The sequence below is a fragment of the Oryza brachyantha genome, chromosome 3, assembly GCF_000231095.2.
Source record: "Oryza brachyantha chromosome 3, ObraRS2, whole genome shotgun sequence".
Lineage (NCBI taxonomy): Eukaryota > Viridiplantae > Streptophyta > Magnoliopsida > Poales > Poaceae > Oryza > Oryza brachyantha.
Window position 1 is genome coordinate 29,334,212 of NC_023165.2, and position 16,957 is coordinate 29,351,168.

Below are 16,957 nucleotides of genomic sequence, written 5' to 3' on the forward strand. Positions count from 1 at the left end.
GAGAATGTTCCAGTCGATCGATGGCGACCTGACGACCTCTCTCAAAGGCCAAATTAAAGCTAGACTCAAACGTACGTACTGTTCATGCTTTGACGTCAAGGAAAGGTGGTGTGTGCCCATTAGTATTTAGTAAGTAACACACCCTCAAAAGGCAGGTTAGCAAAAGCTACCAATACATTTGGAGTGCAGTATACGAGCCGGTCGATCGACCACTGTACTGCACGCGCCAAATCAAAAGCTAATCTGAATTTGTTTAATCAGAGACGGATCGTGCGCGCAAATCTCTGGCCATTAATTTAATTACTCGCTAGCTTTTGTGCGCTGTTTTTTTCTACTAATTTTGCTCACTTAGCGGCTTGGTTGACGTCGACGTCGATCGGCCATGGCGTTTGAACGAACTGACGACGATGGCGGAGTGCTCGGGTCCAAAAGTCATGGCGCCCGCCTGAATGCGTGCATGGTGGGTCGTTGGCCAACTCCTCCGTTTCTCACTCCATCTCTCACGGCGCCGGTCGGCCCTACCTCCCTCCACGCCTCCACTCATCTCGCCGGCCGGCCGGCCGGCCGCCTATAAAATCGGCCTCACCTCCTCCTCCATTGCTCAGCAACCAGCTAGAGCTAGCTAGCTACTCATCTTCTCTGCTACTATATACTAAGCTTAGCTAAGCTAAGCTAGCTAGCTCTTCGTTCGTTCGATTGATCGATCTCTTGTAATGGCGGGAAGAGGCAGTGCTGTGGCGGTCGGGGTGGTGGTGCTCCTCGGCGTGCTCCTCCACGGCGAGGTGGCGGAGTCGGCGGTGTTCACCGTAGGCGACCGCGGCGGCTGGGGCATGGGCGCCGGGTCCTGGGCCAGCGGCAAGCGGTTCAAGGCCGGGGACGTGCTGGTGTTCAAGTACGACTCGTCGGCGCACAACGTGGTGGCGGTGGACGCCGCCGGGTACAAGGGCTGCACCGCCCCGCGCGGCGCCAGGGTGTTCAAGTCCGGCAGCGACCGCGTCACGCTCGCCCGCGGCACCAACTACTTCATCTGCAACTTCCCCGGCCACTGCCAGGCCGGCATGAAGATCGCCGTCACCGCCGCCTAGTGCACTGTGCACCTCTTCGTCGTCGTCTCCATCGTCGGCGGCGTATATATATATATATACAAGTTTGTCGTGTGTGTTCTAATTGACCAGCTGATAATTTTCGTACGATCCAGTGCAGACGGATCAACAGTATGTACCTACGGTTATCGAGTGATAAATTTGTCCGGCAAAATTTCTACGAATACATATACAATTATACATGCATACAAATAAATTAAAGCCGTATATATTGTCCTGTGCCCTTTGGGGTATGTTCAAGTGTCATATTGATGAATATATACTTTTTTCGGGGAAAATGTTTAGGATTTGCTATGTATCACTATCACTCTCCTGTAAAAAAAAATCGGATTTTATGTTAACCATGGGACTCCCAACGAAATTCTTGGGTTTGGTTGGGCTGGGCTTGGAAAATGGTTGGCGCAGCCCAACAACTCTACAGCCCATATAGAATGGGCAGAGGAGTGGGGGAGGGACTCGTCACTCGTCTCGTCCTCTTGGAAAACCCTATAATCCTCCCACCCCAAAAACCTACGCCAGGACCCTCCCCTGCGCCGCCGCCTCTCCCACTCCTCCAACCTCGCCGGCCGCCAAGGTGAGACACCCGCTGCTCCTCCCCTCCTACTCCTATACACGCCATTGCGTGACCGGCTGGCAAATTGCTTTGCTGTGTGGCTGTGTGATTCGATCGGGTTGGATCATCAATCTGCTACTTGCCAGATCCATGATGCTGTGGTTAATGGCGAGATTGTATTGGTTGCCTTTTTGCAGATGAACAAGGAGAGGCTGATGAAGATGGCGGGCGCCGTCCGCACTGGAGGGAAGGGCACCGTGCGCAGGTGGGCGGCGGCGGATTATCCTCCCAAAAAGATCACTTCTTTTCTTCTCGCCGTGTTGCTTGAATGGTGAAAGAAATGTGCTTTTGTTTCTTAGGAAGAAGAAGGCCGTCCACAAGACGGGAACCACCGATGACAAGAGGCTGCAGAGCACGCTCAAGAGAGTAGGGGTCAGCACCATCCCAGCTATTGAGGAGGTCAACATCTTCAAGGATGATCTCGTCATCCAGTTCGTCAATCCTAAAGGTTTGTTGTGCGCACAATCGTTTCCTCGTGTTTGCTTTACATCGGCATGGTAAATTGGTAATGCCAGGAGCTTCTTGGTCTTGACTTACACGTGTTTGATTCTGATTATGCAGTGCAAGCCTCCATTGCCGCAAACACATGGGTGGTCAGTGGCTCCCCGCAGACCAAGAGTATGACTCGTCTCCTTGCTCCATTAGATTAGTTCGTTCTGCACATGCTCTATTTTCTAGAGTGGAGTATGTTCTTGTTCCCTTATACTTTGCTGAATTGTGACAACTTACCTATATCGCACCTCTCGAGAGTGTTGCATGCGACATCTGAATAATGCTGTGCTTGTTCCCTTATACATTACTGGATTGCGGCAGCTAACCTATCTCACACCTCTCGGAGAGTGTTGGATGCGACATCTGAATAATCCCGTATTTATTTAGTTGTATTTAAAGATTTGGGCCCTAGGAGATATATGCATTCATTTGCAACACCGGAGTTTATTTTAGTTTTATTTAAAGACCTGGGCCCTAGGTAATGTATGCATTCATTTGCAACACTTGACAGTGTTCTGGTCTAGGTTGATGGTGTGTTGGATAGCGTCTTCTTGTCTAGATTAATGGTGGGGTGAAGAGAATCTTAATGAGGGTCACAACAATCTTTGATCAGAACAGAAATTGTATTTGGATTACTATATTTCAATGTTTGTCTGCCATTTGTGTGTTTTTTATCTTGTTGACTTCTGATAATTGTTTGACTTGTCACTTTGTCAGAGCTTCAAGATGTTCTTCCCGGGATCATTAACCAATTGGGTACATCCTTTTTTGCTGCTGTTCAGAAAAAAAACTATTGACTTATGCTTCTGCACTGAATATTCAATTGGTAGTTATGTTATTGCTATTATTACAACTTTGTTGTCAGACTTGTGTTAGCGAATACCCACATTGCTCTACTTTCTCTTTCCTATTATATGCAAGCTATTTCATTTGGAAAACTCCTCCCCGTCATGTACAATAGTGACAAAATCATGGAAACATAAGATTTTTATCTGTTTATGATCTCCAGAAAATCTAATTGTGATTTCGTCCTAGTGCTACCCTTGTTTATTTGTAATTATCCACTAGTTTCTGTTACATTCTATTCTTACTGGACATTCTGTGGTTAGTAGAAAAGCTCGTTCAGTTTATCTGGCTTCCCCTTCACTTGCTTTGATGTGTGGATGCTTATTCAGTTCTTGTTATGTTTCATTTGTACCTGAACTTCCAAACAGTAGCATTACCGTAGTAGATGTGACCTCTTACTGAGCTAATTCTTTCTTGTAGGTCCTGACAACATGGAGCACCTCAAGAGGATTGCTGAAGAGATGCAGAAGCAGGTAGCTGCTGCAGGAGCCAACGCTCAGGCAAAGGAAGAGAATGATGATGATGATGTTCCAGAACTTGTTCCTGGAGAGAATTTCGAAGAGGTAGCTCAGGAGACAAAAGCCTGATCATAGACACCGCAAGTAGTGAATGTTACTTGACCGCCGTTCCGAGGTCATGATTTTCTATGACGGCCCTGTTTTGGTTCTCCATTTCTCCTCGTAGGCCAACTCTTTGTATTTGCAACTGGAAACTTTTAGTTTCTCCAAGTTTTTACCTAAGTTATGATTGTTGAGATGCCATGGAGTCCGTTTTACCTTGTTTTGATGATCCCATTTCTGGTTGGCTTAGAATATACGTAGCATCGGGGTTTGCAGATATCCTACTCTTACATTTATTCTTGTGTTTTTCTGGAGCTCCTGTTGTGGTACAGTGTGTTTACTTCGTAATGAAAAATAATGAGGTGTTGTATCTGCTGAGATTTTTGTTCTCATACAGATGTGATCAACTGATCATGCCACATACTCTCTCTGGAATAAATTCCTCCCAATGCTCTCTTGAATCCATTTCTCCTCATTGAGATGCAGATTCTAGTTCGTTTTACTAGTGAGAAAACCATAATTATCGTAGCTATATATTTAATTATAAGACCATAATTAGCGCAGGTATATATTTTATTATTTATATATGTGTAATTAGAGATAACTATCATTGAAATAAATGTCGTTTTACTAGTGAGAAAACCATAATTATCGTAGCTATATATTTAATTATAAGACCATAATTAGCGCAGGTATATATTTTATTATTTATATATGTGTAATTAGAGATAACTATCATTGAAATAAATGAAAGATTGCTATAACAAGAAGCTCACTGTGAAAGTTAAAACAGTGGAAACTGGCATATTAATGCTGAAAGCTGATATTCATCGCTGAGTGAGTAAATCTTTTATAGACAAGTTTTGCGTTTTAGTTCGATTATTCATTGCCTTTTGTGCGCACTTTTTAAACCGCCAAGCGATCTATTTTTTATAAAAAAGTTGTTATATACAAGTCTATCATTATTATTTTAACTTTGTTTTATTTAATTTCATCAGTTATACTGTTAAATAGTAATAACTCTATCCCAAATTAAGTGTATTTGTGGATCTCCATGTTTAGTATAATGTTTGATCGTTCGTTTATTTGAAAAGTTATGAAAAAAAAGTAAAACAATCACATGATACTGTTCATATCTTATTTTTCTTGGACGGAGACGATATTTAACTTTGTTGTATTTAATTCTATCGTTTATATCATTAAATAGATATAAAAAATAAGATAATCAATCATGAATCATCTGCCGAAAGAAAACAGCACAGCCATTGTATAACTTTAGCTCATGACATGCCACAAAATATATTTTTGCGCCTACTGCACTGAAGATACAGTTCGACGCAGTGGCAGAAGGAACTTCTTTTCCAAAGAAGAACATGCAACCAAGAGGATGGAAATCAAAACTGAAGCTCTTGCGCTTATCAGCCAAATGATCACCACACAAAAGGCTTATAAAAACTCGATTTCTGTACACTGTCCTGTGCCAGTTTCAGAGTTTGAGTTTGGGCACAGAGGGAATCACCGCAAGATGAAAGAAAAACAAAATCTTTCTAGGATAGCTGATGGACGAGCAGCGGATTGCTGTCACCAGACGCTACGCTCGGCGGCGGCGGTGGCTCGGTGAGGCGCCGGCCTGACGTTGCCGACGGGCACGCGGACCACCCTACCGGCGAACATGGTGTGGAGGTCGGCGGCGTACTTGACGGTGTATTGGTAGGCGTCGGAGGAAGAGACCACCCTCGCCGGCAGCCAGATTACGAGGCAGCACCTGGCGGTGATCTTCACGTACCTCGTGCGCACGTACACGGCGGTGCCGCACGTGAGCCGCCGGACCGGGTGGACGCTCACGCTCACGGCGGCGACCGGCGGCTCCGACAACCCGGATGCCGGACGCGCCGGTTTCTTGGAGTTGGAGCACGGCGGCCGCGGCCTGGCGTCGTAGGGCGCGCCCGGCTTCTTGGGCGTCGCCGTCTTGGAGTTGGAGAACGGCGGCCGCGGCTTGGCGGCGGAGGGCGCGGCGGGGGCGAGGTTGGACGTCGTCGTCGTCGTCATCGGGCGAGCGATCTTCTTGGCCGCCGCGGCGGCGGGCGAGATGGCTGTGAGGTCGGGCGCCGACGACGGGCGGGCCATGATCTTCTTGGCCGGCGGCTGCGAGGAGATGGAAGATGGCCTCTTGGCGGCGGCGATGGAAGAAGAGATGGCGGCGGTGGACCTGACGCGCGAGGTGGGGAGCTGCGGCGGCATTGCTGCTATCTTGATCAAGGGCTGCACCGCCGCCGCCGCCGCCGCCGCTTCTTGGTTTCTAGGGCTTCTTTGGGTGGATTGTTGATGTGATGATGTGAATACTACCCCCTGTTGATTCGTTGTGCGATGATCATGTGAATTACTAGGGAAATAGATGTGTATCTAGTAAAAAAAACTAAAAACAACTTAACAAGTGACGGCGAAATTAACCCTGATGAATTCACATCCCAGTTTTGGCCGAAAAGACTGTACTTTGTTCAAATTGATTGCCGTGTTCTTTTCCCTTCATCTTAGCACAAGAGAATTTGGATTATAAAAATTAATCATAGAGTTGATTTTGTGATATTTTATTGTATTTATTTTTCAGTATTTGCTTATTTTATATAAAAACGTTTAACCTCTGGCACGAAGAAACTAGAAATTCATGTTTTGGACAGATTTTTGCTTTACATCTTCAATTTGTTTTTCATCGTATAGTATCGATTGAAAATCTACATGATCAGATCGTTTAGATGCGGCACATATCGGCTGCAGAGGAAGGCATCGATGGCTAGCACATATTCATCACGACTGATCGCTTATTTATTGTCTCAATTACGACGGACATGTATTCGGTGAGTAACTACAAATACACGGGAAAAAAACAAAACAGAAAATCACGAAAGAAAACAGCATTAACTATTGAGATGCTAATGATGAATTTTTTCTTATTTAGTTACCAAGCTATTGGCCAAAAAAAACGTGTTAAGATGACTAAACTCGTTGTTATACAGCAACAACGACAGACATGGAAAAGAAAAGGAAATAGTTCAGAATGGTGGCCAAGCCAACCATCCCTGCACCTCATGTATTCAGAGAAGATGCTCAGCGTCTTCGCTTTCACATGTTGCCGGTCGGATAATCTTTGATTCCCTATGAACACTAATTTGTCACTAAAATCACTACGCAGAATAAAATGGAAACAGATCACTCGATAACTTTGGAAACAACTCCTGCACCAACTGTCCTTCCTCCTTCCCTCAGTGCAAATCTTTGGCCTGCATAGCATAAAATGAAACAAATATGTTATAATACTTCAATAGCAACAACCTATACCAAAAGGTTGATGTCGAAAATGGTGTATACCTGGCTCAAGCGGAACCGGTGATATCAACTCAAAACCTGCAGTTACATTGTCACCAGGCATAACCATTTTGCCTTCAGGTAACACAACTTTTCCAGTGACATCAGCAGTCCTGAAGTAGAATTGTGGACTGTAATCTGACATGAAGGCTGTGTGACGACCACCTTCATCCTTTGTAAGGACGTAGATTTCTGCATCAAACTTTTTGTATGTCTTAACGGTACCAGGTTTGCACACCACCTGAAAATAGTAACAAATGGGATGTAGGAGCATCAATAAAAAAGAAAAAATATCAATGAGGAAGAAATGTTGGTTAAGAAGCTCAAAGCACAAGAGATGCTAGGGAATATAGTCGTTAGAGATAATGGAACTCTGTCAATATCAAAGAATTATTATTGCGTCACAGATAGCAATATCTTGATCCATCAGTTTCCTTAAGAATAGAATAAAGGTAGATTTAGATCAGCCTTCTATAGGTCCTGCTTAAAGTTAGGCATGTTAACCTGGCCACGTTGTACATCACCACGCTTAAGACCACGAAGAAGAAGACCGACATTGTCACCAGCCTGAACACAAGTTGTATCTATGAGACTCCAGATTAAAAAAAAACAATGGTGGATGGTTTAGTTTCAGAACAGTTACCTCTCCATGATCCAGTATCTTTTTGAACATCTCAACACCTGTAACTGTAGTCTTCAAGGGACCACTCTGTGACAAACAAGTACTCATCACAATTCACAATACCAAGAAGTATTCATCACAACTCACAATACATAAAAAAAAAGAGTAGCAACATAAAAGGTAGACTGGGAACATTGATGTACTGAAACCATGAGTTCATGTATTGCAAACACCTCAGAATCGACACAGGACAGTCCCAAAAGGGCATAGAAAATATTTATAGGCTTATATAGCAGGCCTACATTTTTATTTAACAATTATCATAGTCCCTAAAGAATATATCCAGTTAACCCATAATGATATACACATATTCCATGGCACAAAATGCATGAACTCAAATGTGCATACAGTGTAACATCAGGAGCAAGGTTTCAGTACAGTAATTCTGGATTCTTGAATCTCGGAAAACTCAGCAGGTTTAACGCTCAAGAACAGATATGTAGAACTAGAACATATAATAAACAATATAAACCATATTACTGGACTTCATTACCAGAAGGCAAATAAGATCTTTTTACTCACTTGAGTCAAACCTAAGATCTCAACATCTTCACCAGTTTTAATTGTCCCCTGCTCAACACGCCCTGTCACAACGGTGCCACGGCCCTGCAGATTGAAATCAATTGGCCCGTGTCATCATTACTAGCCAAAAAACAGAATTCTGGCACACTAAAATTTATAATTATAAAACAAACGTTGGCATGATATAAACAATTAAGCTTAATACATAATAAAAACAGCATTGGCATAATAAAAACTGAGGGTGTAATGCTTAAAAGTATTTGCTTGAGTTAAACAGAATACCTATCACAGAACAAAGTGTTGCTTTGAACTCTTGTATGAACAAATAATTAGAAAACTACACCTTGAACTCTTGTATGCCTATCATTTTTAATAAATAGTTTTGTGTAAACAGATGATAATGAGTACATCATTTACTACACCTTGAACCTGTTCTAAAATTAGAAGGCTAATTCTTTCCACAGAACAAGATATTTCACTCATCGTACCTTGCACAGCAAAGAGTGAATTCAAGAAATTTTTAATTGTAGTCAATTAGAAAACTACAGTGAAGAAGAAAAACAGCTGTGTAGTATTGCATTGGATTAAGTCTAATCACCTGGATAGAGAAAACATCTTCTATTGGCATCAAGAAAGACTTATCAAGCTGCCTCACAGGATCAGGGATATACTCGTCAACTGCATCCATTAGTTTCAAAATGGCATTCTTTCCAATCTCATCATTAGTTCCTTGTAAGGCTGACAAAGCAGAACCACGGATGATTGGAATCTCATCCCCAGGAAACTTGTAGAAACTGAGGAGCTCTGCAGGACAACAAAAAAGTAAAATTAAATGAAGGCACAAAAATAACACATAGAAACAATGTAAAGAATGAAGAATGCTAGCATACCACGAAGCTCCATCTCCACAAGTTCTATTAACTCAGGGTCATCAACAGCATCGACTTTGTTTAAGAAACATACAAGTGACGGCACACCAACCTAAAAGGTAGAGAGGAAAGCCTGTGTAATCAGTACAACAGATGGAATGATAGCACACTAAGACTCTCATTGAATGTGGTAAGGATCAACAATTGTCAGGAATTCAATACCTGCCGAGCAAGAAGAATGTGCTCTTTTGTTTGTGGCATAGGACCATCAGGAGCAGACACAACAAGAATACCACCATCCATTTGAGCAGCTCCAGTGATCATGTTCTAAAAATGTGCACATCAAATTAGTCTAATGCAACAGAGATGCAAGAGAATAATACTCAATTTAGCATACATAACATCTATGGTTATTGTTTATGAATAATAGTGCCCTAGATTGTCAACATATAATATCAACAACTTACCTTGACATAATCAGCATGCCCTGGGCAATCCACATGAGCATAATGCCTTTTAGCAGTCTCATACTCCACATGAGCCTACACAACCAGCACCACATATGTCATACTTTAGCTGCAAGCAATGACAAACAAATGCATCATCTATCATCTGGTCCAAAAAAAATAGTGGTAAGGCTCACCGTTGCAATGGTGATTCCTCTTGCTTTCTCCTCCGGTGCCTTGTCGATCTCGTCAAAAGCAACCGCTTTGGCCTTCCCAGCCTCGGCTAGCACCTGCAATGAGCATAAAGACGCGCTTCACGCGTTTAAATTGTTTGAACATCAAGGAAAAACTGAACTTGAGCTATATATAGCAAGTCAAACCTTCGTAATCGCAGCAGTCAGGGTAGTTTTGCCATGATCGACGTGCCCAATGGTGCCGACGTTCACATGAGGCTTCCTGCGACAGATTTAACCACAAATTCAAACCGCGAGTCACACGGATTGATCCCTAAATGCTACCCGCAAGAGGAAACCAAGAAGGGAGCAACGGATCTGATCCAAGGAGCACTCACGTGCGGGTGAAGGTGGCCATGGACCTCGCCCACAGGGTTCCAGCCATAGGCGGCGGCGGCTGCTGCGGCGCCGCGGCCTGCGCATCCGGGAGCGCCGCGGGGCCCGGGATCACGGCAGCGCGGAGGGTGGGGATGGAGAGGAGGCGGCGCGAGCCGTGGCTCCGGAGCACTGCGGCTGCGGCCATCGCGTCGCGGCGGCGGCGGCGGCGGCGGCGCTAGATGAGCGAAGGGCGAGACGGGTTTAGGGCTTTAGGCGGAGTCGAATAGGGGAGAACCCACCACCTCGAAGCTGTGTATATGGATGGATCTATGGGCCGGAGGCCCACTAGACCCATCGAGCCCAGTGTCGGTTGCCCTCGGCCACAAGAAAGAAAACACGCGGAAATTACAGTTTTGCCACGGGATCACTGGCCGGTCCACCACAGCCACGCACTCCTCGCCGCCGGCGCGCGCGCGCTCCACGAGCTTAGCCACCGCTGCCGCCATGGCCGCCGCTTCCCCTGCCGCGAGGCCTCTCGCGGGCGCGTCCCTCCCGCTCCCCGTCTCCGCGAAGTTTGTCGCTCTCCCTCGGGCGTCGCCTCCTCCCGCCTGGCGGCTCCTCAGCCTCGGCCGGGGGGCGGAGGCGCGGGCTTCTGACTCGCCCGGCTCGCCGCGGGGCGCGCGGTCGGTGCGGTGCCTCGCGGCGGCGGGAGGTGGGCTGGCGCCGGAGATGCGGGCGACGCTGGACAAGGTGGTGGCATCGCACAAGGTGGTGCTGTTCATGAAGGGGACGAAGGATTTTCCCCAGTGCGGCTTCTCCCACACCGTGGTGCAGATCCTCCGGTCTCTCGACGTGCCCTTCGAGACGCTCGACGTGCTCGCCAACGAGGCTCTCCGGCAGGGGCTCAAGGAGTACTCCAGCTGGCCCACCTTCCCGCAGCTCTACATCGACGGCGAGTTCTTCGGCGGATGCGACATCACCGTTGGTATACCACTTGTCTCACACAAGCTCGCTGTTCAATAATTGAATCTTTTTAGCACCCTTGATTTCATTGAATCGGACCAGAGCTTACATGAGAATTGATACGCAATTCACCTCTTTGATCTGATGCATTGTTTGTAGATTAGGCAAATGTTGATTCCGTTCATACTATAGCTCACCAGTGCTGAAGACATGCTGTTGCCCGCTTAATCGCGTCTACTCCATAAGAAATTAATAACCCTGATCGAAACTTCTCAAGGAGATCAGAGATCAAACGTTTCTCGTTGTTCTGAATTTTGATGATGCCATAACCTCATAGGCGGCATAATTTAGTAAAAATATTTAATTTGAGATACAGACAAATTTCATGGCATGACAATATGGTACTCCCTGGGAAACATGGTGCTCAGAGTATCTGATTACAAGTTTTGCGTTCAAAGCAAAAAAAAAATGCTATTGTATTGACCGTAAGTTTTTTCTCGAAACATTGTGTAGAAAACTTCCCATCCTCCAGTATAAAAGAGTGGCTTGTGAAACCCTGATCCATATTTCCAAGACATGCTCCTTCACCTTTTCCTTTCACCCCTCTCATCATTATCATTTGGTTATTATCTGGTTTGTTGTTCTTGGCTTACCAACTAGCTTGTATAAGTCTGCTCTATTATGTTTTCTCGGTGTTGCCACCTATACACTCAGAACCTATAATGTAAGGAATAACCGTTCAAAATTATGTATCATCTATCGTCCATCTTGCCAGCATAAATTAAGGTGAATGGTGCACTCAGCAACCAGCTGACTTGCAGAAAATGGTCGTGCAGAAGAAAACAAATCCATGAAGTAAGAAATCAACACTTGAAATGTTCATCATGGTAGGATGTTTACATACTTGAAAAAACCGAAATTATCAATTCATACACAAAATATATGTGGGGATGATTAATGTTGGTGTATCCTACTGTGTATTTGCAGTCTATCTTTTTGCTATGCTTGTGCTTAAAAGCCAAAATTTAAATTTCTAACCTTAAATTTGGAGTCATTTTTAGGGGGGTGGGGGGGTTCATTGTAGTTTATTCTTCAGCCTTCACTTTTAGATTGCATGTTTGTTTTTTTCCCTTGAACACCCAAAGATGGTCATGTTGATGTTGTCAACGTTTTAATAATTCAGTTGGATTTAATGCTTGCATTGTTTTATACTTGCAGAAGCATACAAGAATGGAGAACTGCAGGAAACACTAGAGAAAGCAATGTGTTCTTAGTAAACATTGATAGTTGAAACAACCATAGAGTACATGTAAATGTTATGGCCCTTCACGATGTGGTCTTTAGCCATGACAGAGCTGGGATGCTAAGATTGTAAACACTCCAATTCATCAAGAAATGAGGTCCAAACGTCCAATGTACTCTTCAATATAATAAATTGTGTAATTTCTAGTCGACTCATACATTTTGAGGACAAATACTTCCTTTTGCAACACTGTCGATGTCACAGCTCCAATTGTTTGTTTGGTGTATGCAGTAATACTGTACATATATGCCGCAAAAGATCGACAAAACCTGGAACGGAACATTTGCCAGACACCGTCTTGAGTTACTTTGCCCAAGTAGTTCGACATATTGTTTTCCAGTGCACAGTTTGGCTAGCATCAATTCAATTATGTAAGCACCTGTGTTCACCGTGCTTCAAGCAAGCAAAAACAGAGCTGGACAATAAAACCTCGTTTTTTTAATCTTTTCTACATACGATGCATCTTCATAAACTTGAAATCACAACTGGACGCGTTACAGATCAGATCATACTGAGAACCTGCGCATCTGCAGAACCTAAGACAATCCAGACATCTGATTGAAGAATCCAAGAATTCAAATAATATTCGGGAGATACACATGTTAAGCAAATTGGAGGACAGCGATTGAACCCCAACAACAAATAATATTCATCATTCTGTGGTCACAGTATTTAAGATCATTCACGCACGAGTTCCCAAAGCAAACAGGTGATGCTTGAGCTGAGAAAAGCTTGACGTCCTGTGATTGTAAAATTTGACCATGGAAGGCCAGGCAGAGAACCTAAGCAAGCCAGCCAATGCAAAATGGTTACAGATTAAGCTTTCAACACCGCCTTGTGGATCATCGTCTCCTTGTGTATTTGGTGACAGCTCTTCTCAACAAGGTCAAGGAGCTTCTCAAGGTTCGATGCCCAGGAATTGAGTATCCCGTTACTGTCTTGAGCTGTCCGGAAGCATACAACACCCATTGGCCTGTCAATCTTCGCGATCAGTGACTTTGAGTTCACCATGTCCGAAAGATGTTTTTCTGCCTCCTGAAGTGTGAAAATGGTTGAACAGATTAGATCTTGGTAGGCTAAGCAAATTAACAAGAGAAATAAGTGATGCTAGGAAGGTGGGACACACAAACCTGCAAGCTCAAGCAAAGAAGTTCCGCAAGTCTCTTCAGGGTAATTCTTGAATAGTACTTTGAAACAACCAAGATATTCTGAACAGAGCAATGAACTGAAAATCAACTGACAAGTACAAAGCAAGAGAATGAAAAGAGGAAAACGACCAAAGCCAAATAAGCAATACATGTTCAATGATCCTCAGCTTCAAATCTTCTGCAGCTTTGGCACCCAAAGCTCCTCCAAGAAAATTCTTCTCGTTCTCATATTCTTCCTTGAAGAATTCCCACAAGCTTGTCCACTGAATCACCTCCATGGTAACAAGCTGCTTTAGCAGTAACCTTTTTTATCCAAACAGCAAAAGGTAATTAAATGAACATTAGAAAGAGCATAAAATACCATGGTGATTTGTAATTCTGAAAGTAACATAATGTACCGGAAATTTGGTATCTCAGATAGATTTTTATCTTCTAGTGTAGCATTCAGAAGGCTTGATTGCATTGGATCATGAGGCGACAACACCAAATACCAACAAATCTTTCTAAGAACCTACAGGCAAATTCAGGCAGTCAAATAACTGTTGTAGGTAGAGTGTGTCTGAGCACAAGCCAAGTAAGAGCAAGTCGAGTGAGGGAGACAGCTTTACCGGTATCCACTTTGCTGGATCCTCTTTTATTGATGGAATTTCGTAAATCGACTTGTAGCAACGGCAGATTTCCAGGTAATCATTGTTGTGTGAGTAATAGCTGAATAGAGACAAACAGAAGTTCACCACATATAGAAAAAATACCTTTAGCAGATAACAGTCTAACATTCAGTTAGCAAGAATCCAATCAACACAAAATATAGTTTTCAGAATTGTAGCCTAAAAAATATATTGATGTATTCTGCATTCTGCAAAGAAGGCACTCAAGCAGTAACCACAACATGATGATAGCAAACAAAGGCAAACATATTTGACAGATAACCACACAAGAAGATCTCGCGAATAAATAAAATACAAGATACAGAAACAATGGTCAAATTGTTCAGTTTAAGTGCTATGGCACCACATTAGTTCTTGTGTTTGATCAACCAGGCATTAGATCAACTTAGCCGATAACTCTAAATAGTTAACCACTATTATGTATTAGATCATGAACCATGCAGTCAACATTTTTTTGCTGAACAAAATAGTAGTATAAACTTCAAACAACATTACCAGAAGAAATATGAATTCATGGTGAATTAATCACACTGCGCAGGAACACATACCGAATCATCAGTTCATAGTAGATGCGCTTCAGTTCCAAGAGGGAAGGTATCTCTGCTGGGGCTTCCTGAACAATATTGTCACCTTCTTTTGGTTTCTTTTTTTCCTTTGATAGGTCTGCATCAAATACCCTAGGACTGATTTTCCTGGATAAAATCTGTGCACGCACATAATCTTGACGATCCAAGCACAGCCGGACCTGTGACCATGATTACAGAAAGATTTTAGAAAACAGGCTTCTGTAACGATTTGAAGCTTTATAACTGAACTTTGCTTTATACCTGCTCCAGAATGAATGCAATTTTCTCTGTCTTTGCCATAGAGCCAAATGTTTCAACCTGATGATGAACATGTTAGACATTATGTAGATAATGGGAAGGCAACACTAGGGCGATTATAGTAGATGGAACTGTATGTCCTGAATTCCAGTGCAGCCTGAACTTACAGCAACTTCTTGCATTAAATCAGCAGCTTCATCAATCTGTCCCTGCTCCTCTTTGATTTTTGCAAGTCTTTTGATCAATCTTGCTCTCTCTATCTCCACATATATCTACAGTGGATGCACATTTGATGTGAGACTACACACATGAAAAGGCAATGGATCTTATGGAGTAAGCAATATTTGAGTAGCCATGATTCTCACTTTTCCAGCAGACACACTGCTCAACGTCTTGATTAGCTCAATACGTGTGTCCATGTCTGGTGTCAAGTCAATGTACTCCATCGCTTTCTGAACCATGGCAGTAATAGCCTGTAAAAATAAAGAATTAGGGGTTAGACATGCCACACACAAACAAAGAGCACAATAGCAGCAGCTAGAGTATTGCAGACATAAACAGGCAGCTTATGAGATCTGCTCAACTTGTAAATAACTAAATGTGTCAAGAAAACGTTAAGTATGAGATATGGAGAAACAAGTGTGAAATAGCTTGGGGGAGAAAAATGTGTGCAGTCTAAGTAAAATATATTATGCAGTTAGTTAGTACTCAACAAAACATCACTTGAGGCTTAACCAAAACACATAATGCTTTGCAATAGTCATAGTCAATGCAAAGAGTGATCTTACACAGAACTATGGCATGTCTTCCCTACTATGTAGTTTCCCCTAGGAATAAGGGCAGATATCCAATTACATCAAGCTAGACATGGCATCGTCTTTCTTTAAGTGTAGATGATTTGATTGTGAGTAATCGATAGCAACGATTGCTAAAGCGTAGAATAACTCTAAGCGCATTCCAAGATTAAAAAAATCAATGGCTATTCAGAATTACAACATGATAGCAGTAGTTATGATCTATTAGAGTCGATTACATGTGCTCCACGGAAATTGTAGTTTGCATGCACATCAAGTCAGTATAACTTTGTACATATCACTTCAGTAGCTAAATACAACTAGAACCAAGCACCAACGTAGGAGAGGACGAGAGCTTGACCTGCTTAAGCTGGCCCCTCCTCTTGGAGAGTAGCACGATCTGATCATTGAGCGTCTTCCACGCGGCGGCCTTGTAGCAGAGCTCGACGATGTCGATGGCGGCCTTCCTGGTGCCGGGGACGTCGCCGGCCAGCCTCATCTGCTTCTCCACGTTGAGGAGCGACTCTATGGCCGCATCGAGGTTGGTACTATTACCCTCCTGCGTCAACCCGAGAAGCAGCACAGTCAGATTGCAGAGCCGGAGATCAGCGAGCGAGGGATCGAAACCCTAGATGAGAAGCGCCGGGGCAGGCAAAAACCCCCTGCGGAAAGGAGCGTCGGGCGGACGGGCAGGATGGGAAGGGGAGGAGGGCGAGGAGCTCACCATGGTTGGGGGTTGGGGGGGGGAGCAGACGCCGGCGGCTGCGGCTTCGGCGGCGGCGGAGTCGAGGAGATCTAAGGCAAACAAAGGCGGCGTCGCTTTGCTTGCGGGGGAGGAGAGGGAGAAGGAAGGGGGAGTAGGGCTCTCTCTCTCTCACACACACACACCTGGAATGGTGTGGTGTGGTATTGTGGTGGCGGCGTTTTGCGGAGACGCCCTCGCGGCTCCTCTGAAATTCGGGTTATAGCCCCCACCTGCTCCCCTTTACAAACAACACACAATTTTACGAAAATTTCAAACGATTATCCTTTAGAGCAAGTATAATAACAGGCTATAAGCTGGTTAAATATTGATATGGAAGAGAGAGTGAATAAGCAAATTGTAAGCTTGTAGCCAGTTCAGGCACAGAAACTAAAAAACTATGTGAGAAAGACATATGAGTCATACATTAACGATAAAAAGTTAACTACTATATGAGTGAGCTATAAG

At 43.9% G+C, this 16,957-nt stretch overlaps 5 protein-coding genes across 5 annotated transcripts; 3 read left to right on the forward strand and 2 right to left on the reverse strand.

Moving 5' to 3' along the window:
* Positions 1 to 621: 621 nt before the first annotated feature.
* On the forward strand, positions 622 to 1,372 carry LOC102714999 (chemocyanin-like). The gene has a single exon (XM_006650839.3). It carries the CDS (start codon positions 714 to 716, stop codon positions 1,083 to 1,085), a length of 372 nt encoding a protein of 123 aa, XP_006650902.1. The 5' UTR covers positions 622 to 713; the 3' UTR covers positions 1,086 to 1,372.
* Positions 1,373 to 1,572: 200 nt separating this feature from the next.
* LOC102715283 (basic transcription factor 3-like) lies at positions 1,573 to 3,990 on the forward strand. The gene is made up of 6 exons (XM_006650840.3): positions 1,573 to 1,677; positions 1,854 to 1,921; positions 2,016 to 2,164; positions 2,278 to 2,334; positions 2,926 to 2,964; positions 3,475 to 3,990. The coding sequence occupies exons 2-6, from the start codon at positions 1,854 to 1,856 to the stop codon at positions 3,639 to 3,641; spliced, it is 480 nt and encodes a 159-aa protein (XP_006650903.2). The 5' UTR covers positions 1,573 to 1,677; the 3' UTR covers positions 3,642 to 3,990.
* A 2,549-nt stretch (positions 3,991 to 6,539) lies between these two features.
* LOC102708048 (elongation factor Tu, mitochondrial) lies at positions 6,540 to 10,332 on the reverse strand. The gene is made up of 12 exons (XM_006651961.3): positions 10,068 to 10,332; positions 9,877 to 9,952; positions 9,694 to 9,786; positions 9,518 to 9,592; positions 9,273 to 9,377; positions 9,072 to 9,162; positions 8,780 to 8,985; positions 8,182 to 8,265; positions 7,621 to 7,686; positions 7,482 to 7,544; positions 6,981 to 7,218; positions 6,540 to 6,892 (listed from the first exon to the last, which is right to left on the reverse strand). Exons 1-12 carry the CDS (start codon positions 10,250 to 10,252, stop codon positions 6,822 to 6,824), a joined length of 1,353 nt encoding a protein of 450 aa, XP_006652024.3. The 5' UTR covers positions 10,253 to 10,332; the 3' UTR covers positions 6,540 to 6,821.
* A 36-nt stretch (positions 10,333 to 10,368) lies between these two features.
* On the forward strand, positions 10,369 to 12,500 carry LOC102708326 (monothiol glutaredoxin-S7, chloroplastic). Its single transcript, XM_006651962.3, has 2 exons — positions 10,369 to 11,032; positions 12,229 to 12,500. The coding sequence occupies exons 1-2, from the start codon at positions 10,369 to 10,371 to the stop codon at positions 12,282 to 12,284; spliced, it is 720 nt and encodes a 239-aa protein (XP_006652025.2). The 3' UTR covers positions 12,285 to 12,500.
* Positions 12,501 to 12,842: 342 nt separating this feature from the next.
* Positions 12,843 to 16,631, reverse strand: LOC102715559 (26S proteasome non-ATPase regulatory subunit 12 homolog A-like). The gene is made up of 11 exons (XM_006650841.3): positions 16,472 to 16,631; positions 16,109 to 16,306; positions 15,319 to 15,426; positions 15,121 to 15,225; positions 14,957 to 15,013; positions 14,678 to 14,874; positions 14,070 to 14,169; positions 13,860 to 13,972; positions 13,611 to 13,764; positions 13,444 to 13,521; positions 12,843 to 13,348 (listed from the first exon to the last, which is right to left on the reverse strand). Exons 1-11 carry the CDS (start codon positions 16,472 to 16,474, stop codon positions 13,130 to 13,132), a joined length of 1,332 nt encoding a protein of 443 aa, XP_006650904.1. The 5' UTR covers positions 16,475 to 16,631; the 3' UTR covers positions 12,843 to 13,129.
* Positions 16,632 to 16,957: the final 326 nt, after the last annotated feature.